Source organism: Engystomops pustulosus, chromosome 8 (assembly GCF_040894005.1).
Source record: "Engystomops pustulosus chromosome 8, aEngPut4.maternal, whole genome shotgun sequence".
NCBI lineage: Eukaryota > Metazoa > Chordata > Amphibia > Anura > Leptodactylidae > Engystomops > Engystomops pustulosus.
In genome coordinates this window covers 106,232,084-106,237,891 of record NC_092418.1, presented here as the reverse complement: position 1 = coordinate 106,237,891, position 5,808 = coordinate 106,232,084, and the positions used below count along the sequence as shown (strand labels likewise).

The 5,808-nt window shown below is 53.6% G+C and overlaps 1 protein-coding gene across 1 annotated transcript in view; it reads left to right on the top strand.

The window, feature by feature from the left end:
• Positions 1-667: 667 nt before the first annotated feature.
• Positions 668-5,808, top strand: part of LOC140075830 (actin-related protein 3-B) — a 14,897-nt gene continuing 9,756 nt past the window's right edge. Inside the window, exons 1-4 of the mRNA XM_072122182.1 lie at positions 668-825; positions 2,530-2,585; positions 2,857-2,981; positions 3,066-3,176. Coding sequence (XP_071978283.1) covers positions 782-825; positions 2,530-2,585; positions 2,857-2,981; positions 3,066-3,176 — 336 coding nt within the window. The 5' untranslated portion in view covers positions 668-781. The remainder of the gene's footprint in view (positions 826-2,529; positions 2,586-2,856; positions 2,982-3,065; positions 3,177-5,808) is intronic.

Genomic DNA, 5,808 nt, shown 5'->3' with positions numbered 1-5,808 from the left:
ATGGGGGGTGGGGTATATACATCATTATTGGGGGTATATGGGGTACATACATCATTATTGTGGGTATATCGGGTGTAGTGGGGTATATACATCATTAATGGGGGTATATGGGTTGTAGCGGGGTATATACATCATTATTGGTGGTATATCGGGTTTAGTGGGGCATATACATCACTACATATATCGGGTGTTATCTACTTTGCATCTCCTATTATTAACTTATGCCTCATGTGAGGTAATAGATATTCTGGTATTGTGATCTGTGCCACACCGTACAGTAGGAACGATTCTAGCGAAGATAACGTCGGCCGATTAAAGGATGTGACTGTGTATATGGTTGGATCAGATTCCCGGTAGCCAGATCATCGCCTCTCTCGTCTGATTGGCTTATTTACTTCCTGTCTTCTCGCGATTGGTCGGCTGGCCTGTCACTTATTCATTTCCGTAATTTGCACCTCCTTTTTTAGTCTTGAAAAGCACGTTGCTAGTGATTGGTCTCTCCTTTTCCCTTGACTTCTCTGATTGGCTACTAAGGCACCCTAATGTTCTGTGATTGGTTGGTCACCGCCCAAAGGAAGTTCTCTTCGTTTAGGTGATTGGTTGTAGAAAACTCACATTTCTGCGGCTGATTGGCTATTGTATTATACAGTTGTGTTTCTAATTGGGTCCTAAAGCAGAGCGCGTGATGTGATTGGCTGTTCTCCTCTTCTGCTTTTCTCTCACTGGGTGCCGGCCGCCATCTTGCTGTCAGATTGTGCGGAAGCCGCTCCCGTTCTCGGACATGGCTGCCCGGCTCCCGGCCTGTGTGGTGGACTGCGGCACCGGGTGAGGCTTACTTCTTATAGGGTGTCATTTCTGTTTCTCTCTCCTGTGCCTCCCCTCTCTCTCCCCCCACAACGCCAGTAATGGGGTTGCTCCCCCCCACCCCCCATTAATGGGATTGCCCCTCTCTCCCCCCCACCCCCCATTAATGGGATTGCCCCTCTCTCCCCCCCCCAGTAATGTGGTTGCCCCTCCCCCCCCAGTAATGTGGTTGCCCCTCTCTCCCCCACTCCCAGTAATGTGGTTGGCCCCCCCCAAGTAATGTGGTTTCCCCTCTCTTTCCCCCCCCCCCAGTAATGTGGTTTCCCCTCTCCCCCCCCCCCCCAGTAATGTGGTTTCCCCTCTCCCCCCCCCAGTAATGTGGTTGCCCCTCTCTCCCCCCCCCAGTAATGTGGTTGCCCCTCTCTCCCCCCCCCCAGTAATGTGGTTGCCCCTCTCCCCCCCCCCCCAGTAATGTGGTTGCCCCTCTCCCCCCCCCCAGTAATGTGGTTGCCCCTCTCCCCCCCCCCAGTAATGTGGTTGCCCCTCTCCCCCCCCCCAGTAATGTGGTTGCCCCTCTCCCCCCCCCCCCCCAGTAATGTGGTTGCCCCTCTCCCCCCCCCCCCAGTAATGTGGTTGCCCCTCTCCCCCCCCCCCAGTAATGTGGTTGCCCCTCTCCCCCCCCCCCCCCCAGTAATGTGGTTGCCCCTCTCCCCCCCCCCCCCAGTAATGTGGTTGCCCCTCTCCCCCCCCCCCAGTAATGTGGTTGCCCCTCTCCCCCCCCCCCCCCCAGTAATGTGGTTGCCCCTCTCCTCCCCCCCCCCAGTAATGTGGTTGCCCCTCTCCCCCCCCCCCCAGTAATGTGGTTGCCCCTCTCCCCCTCTCCCCCCCCAGTAATGTGGTTGCCCCTCTCCCCCCTCTCCCCCCCCAGTAATGTGGTTGCCCCTCTCCCCCCCCCCCAGTAATGTGGTTGCCCCTCTCCCCCCTCTCCCCCCCCCCCAGTAATGTGGTTGCCCCTCTCCCCCCTCTCCCCCCCCCCCAGTAATGTGGTTGCCCCTCTCCCCCCCTCTCCCCCCCCCCCCCAGTAATGTGGTTGCCCCTCTCCCCCCTCTCCCCCCCCCCCAGTAATGTGGTTGCCCCTCTCCCCCCTCTCCCCCCCCCCCAGTAATGTGGTTGCCCCTCTCCCCCCCCCCCAGTAATGTGGTTGCCCCTCTCCCCCCCCCCCAGTAATGTGGTTGCCCCTCTCCCCCCCCCCCAGTAATGTGGTTGCCCCTCTCCCCCCCCCAGTAATGTGGTTGCCCCTCTCCCCCCCCCCCCAGTAATGTGGTTGCCCCTCTCCCCCCCCCCCCCCAGTAATGTGGTTGCCCCTCTCCCCCCCCCCCCCAGTAATGTGGTTGCCCCTCTCCCCCCCCCCCCCCAGTAATGTGGTTGCCCCTCTCCCCCCCCCCCCCCCCAGTAATGTGGTTGCCCCTCTCCCCCCCCCCCCCCCCCCCAGTAATGTGGTTGCCCCTCTCCCCCACCCCTAGTAATGTGGTTGTCTCTCTACCTTTCTCCTCCCCCCACCCCCCCAGTAGGATGTGGTTGCCCCTCTCTCTCCCCACCCCCAGTAGGACGTGGTTGTCCTTCTCTCCCCCCAATCCCCCCTTCCCCCAGTTTTGATCTCCCCGTCCTGTGGTCAGGTCTCATCCTGTCCTCGCCTCGGGCTGCACATTCCTCTCTTCTTTTCAGATACACGAAGCTCGGATACGCTGGGAATACAGAGCCGCAGTTTATCATCCCATCATGTGAGTGCTGCTCTAGTCACAGCCAGAGCTGCAGGGCTCCTTCCCCTGAGGGGACACTTTTCTGGTGGTGCCCTCCTGCCCCCCAGGAGGACGAGGTCTGTGATGTAGAAAGTCCCAGGGTCCAACCATCAGCCTTACATCAGTAGGGGGCGCCCCTCGTATAGTCATGCCCCCTAGTGTCCGGATATTCTAGTGCTCCTTCCCATGATGTGGTATTGCCCTGTAGAGGGTGCTGCGGGTGCAGTAATGATGGCTCCTGTGCTGTCTGCAGGTATCGCCATCAAGGAGTCGGCGAAGGTGGGAGACCAGGCACAGAGACGTCTCATGAAGGGGGTGGACGACTTGGACTTCTTCATTGGTGATGAAGCAATAGACAAACCAACATATGCCACAAAGGTAGGAGGGGTGCGGCCACAGGACCCCCAAACTGTTCACAGGGGGTCTGAAAATCACCACAACTTCTGTGCCTTCTTTTCACAGTGGCCGATCCGTCATGGAATCGTGGAGGACTGGGATCTGATGGAACGATTCATGGAGCAAGTTATATTCAAGTATCTGCGGGCCGAACCTGAAGACCATTACTTCTTACTGGTGAGAATGTGATCCATCCCATCGTGTGCTGTAATATACAGGGGCAGTCAGCTCTCCTCCTGTGTGGTGGAGTAAATGCTCCTCTAGGTGTAGAGGATGCCCCCTGTCTATGGTGATGGTAGAGCCTCCTCTCCTCTAGGTGTAGAGGATGCCCCAGTCTATGGTGATGGTAGAGCCTCCTCTCCTCTAGGTGTAGAGGATGCCCCCTGTCTATGGTGATGGTAGGACTTCCTGTCCTCTAGGTGTAGAGGATGCCCCCTGTCTATGGTGATGGTAGAACCTCCTCTCCTCTAGGTGTAGAGGATGCCCCCTGTCTATGGTGATGGTAGAATCTCCTCTCCTCTAGGTATAGAGAATGCCCCCTGTCTATGGTGATGGTAGAACCTCCTCTCCTCTAGGTGTAGAGGATGCCCCCTGTCTATGGGGATGGTAGATCCTCCTCTCCTCTAGGCGTAGAGGATGCCCCTGTCTATGGTGATGATAGAGCCGCCTCTCCTCTAGGTGTAGAGGATGCCCACTGTCTATGGTGATGGTAGAACCTCCTCTCCTCTAGGTGTAGAGGATGTCCCCTGTCTATGGTGATGGTAGAACCCCCTCTAGGTGTAGAGGATGCCCCTGTCTATGGTGATGGTAGAACCTCCTCTCCTCTAGGTGTAGAGGATGCCCCCTGTCTATGGTGATGGTAGAACCCCCTCTCCTCTAGGTGTAGAGGATGCCCCCTGTCTATGGTGATGTAGAACCGCCTCTCCTCTAGGTGTAGAGGATGCCCCCTGTCTATGGTGATGGTAGAATCACCTCTCCTCTAGGTGTAGAGGATGTCCGCTGTCTATGGTGATGGTAGAACCTCCTCTCCTCTAGGTGTAGAGGATACCCCCTGTCTATGGTGATGGTAGAACCACCTCTCCTCTAGATGTAGAGGATGCCCCCTGTCTATGGTGATGGTAGAACCTCCTCTCCTCTAGGTGTAGAGGATACCCCCTGTCTATGGTGATGGTAGAACCACCTCTCCTCTAGATGTAGAGGATGCCCCCTGTCTATGGTGATGGTAGAACCTCCCCTCCTCTAGGTGTAGAGGATGCCCCCTGTCTATGGTGATGGTAGAACCGCCTCTCCTCTAGGTGTAGCGGATGCCTCCTGTCTATGGTGATGGTAGAATCTCCTCTCCTCTCCTCTAGGTGTAGAGGATGCCCCCTGTCTATGGTGATGGTAGAACCTCCTCTCCTCTAGGTGTAGAGGATGCCCCCTGTCTATGGTGATGGTAGAACCTCCTCTCCTCTAAGCGTAGAGGATGCCCCCTTGTCCTGGTCACAGGCCGAGGTATAAAAAGATCTTTGGAGAGATCCTTGTACTGTCCGTTCAGGTATTTGTACATTGTAATGAGGTCTCCCTTCAGTCACTTTTTTTCTAAACTGAATAATCCCAAATTTTGTAATCTGTCAGTGTATTCTAATCCCCCCATTCCCCTAATAATCCTGGTTGATCTCCTCTGCACCCGTTCCAGCTCTATTATATCCTTTTTATACACTGGTGCCCAAAACTGTACACAATATTCCATGTGTGGTCTGACCAGGGATTTGTATAAGGGCAAAACTATGTCTTTATCATGAGAATCTATTCCTCTCTTGATACATCCCGTAATTTTATTTGCTTTAGCAGCAGCCGCCTGGCTCTGGTCATTAAAATTGAGTTTACCATCCACCAATACCCCCAAGTCCTTTTCAGTTCCAGTTTTACTAAGTAATTGACTGTTTAGAACATAATTATACTTTTTGATTCCATGGCCCAAGTGCATAACTTTACATTTATCTACATTAAACCTCATCAACCATTTCTCTGCCAACTCCTCAAGCTTCCACAACTATCAGCCTCAGTATTTATTACTTTACACAGCTTAGTATCATCTGCAAATATTGAAACTTGACTGTGTAAACCCACTACAAGGTCATTAATAAAAATATTTAGTGGTCCCAATACTGACCCCTGTGGCCTCCACTGGTTATGGCAACCCAATTTGAGAATGTGCCATTAATGACGATTACTTACCCAAATACACAGATTTTCCCCTAGTCCCAACAGTCTCATTTTATATACCAACCTTTTATGTGGCACGGTGTCAAATGCCTTTGAAAAGTCCAGATACACAACATCCACAGCGTCCCCCAGGTCCAGTCTGGAACTTACCTCCTCATAGAAGCCAATCAGATTATCCGAGGGGACTGATCCCTCATAAACCCGATGCTGATGCTGGGTTATAAGGTTATGTAAAGTTGGTGGAGCCTTCTAAAATTAAAAATAACGGTCTGTCACTGTACATAGTACATATAGAGGATGCTCTCCTCCTGTGTGGTGGAGCATATACATATAGAGGATGCTCTCCTCCTGTGTGGTGGAGCATATACATATAGAGGATGCTCTCCTCCTGTGTGGTGGAGCATATACATATAGAGGATGCTCTCCTCCTGTGTGGTGGAGCATATACATATAGAGGATGCTCTCCTCCTGTGTGGTGGAGCATATACATATAGAGGATGCTCTCCTCCTGTGTGGTGGAGCATATACATATAGAGGATGCTCTCCTCCTGTGTGGTGGAGCATATACATATAGAGGATGCTCTCCTCCTGTGTGTGGAGC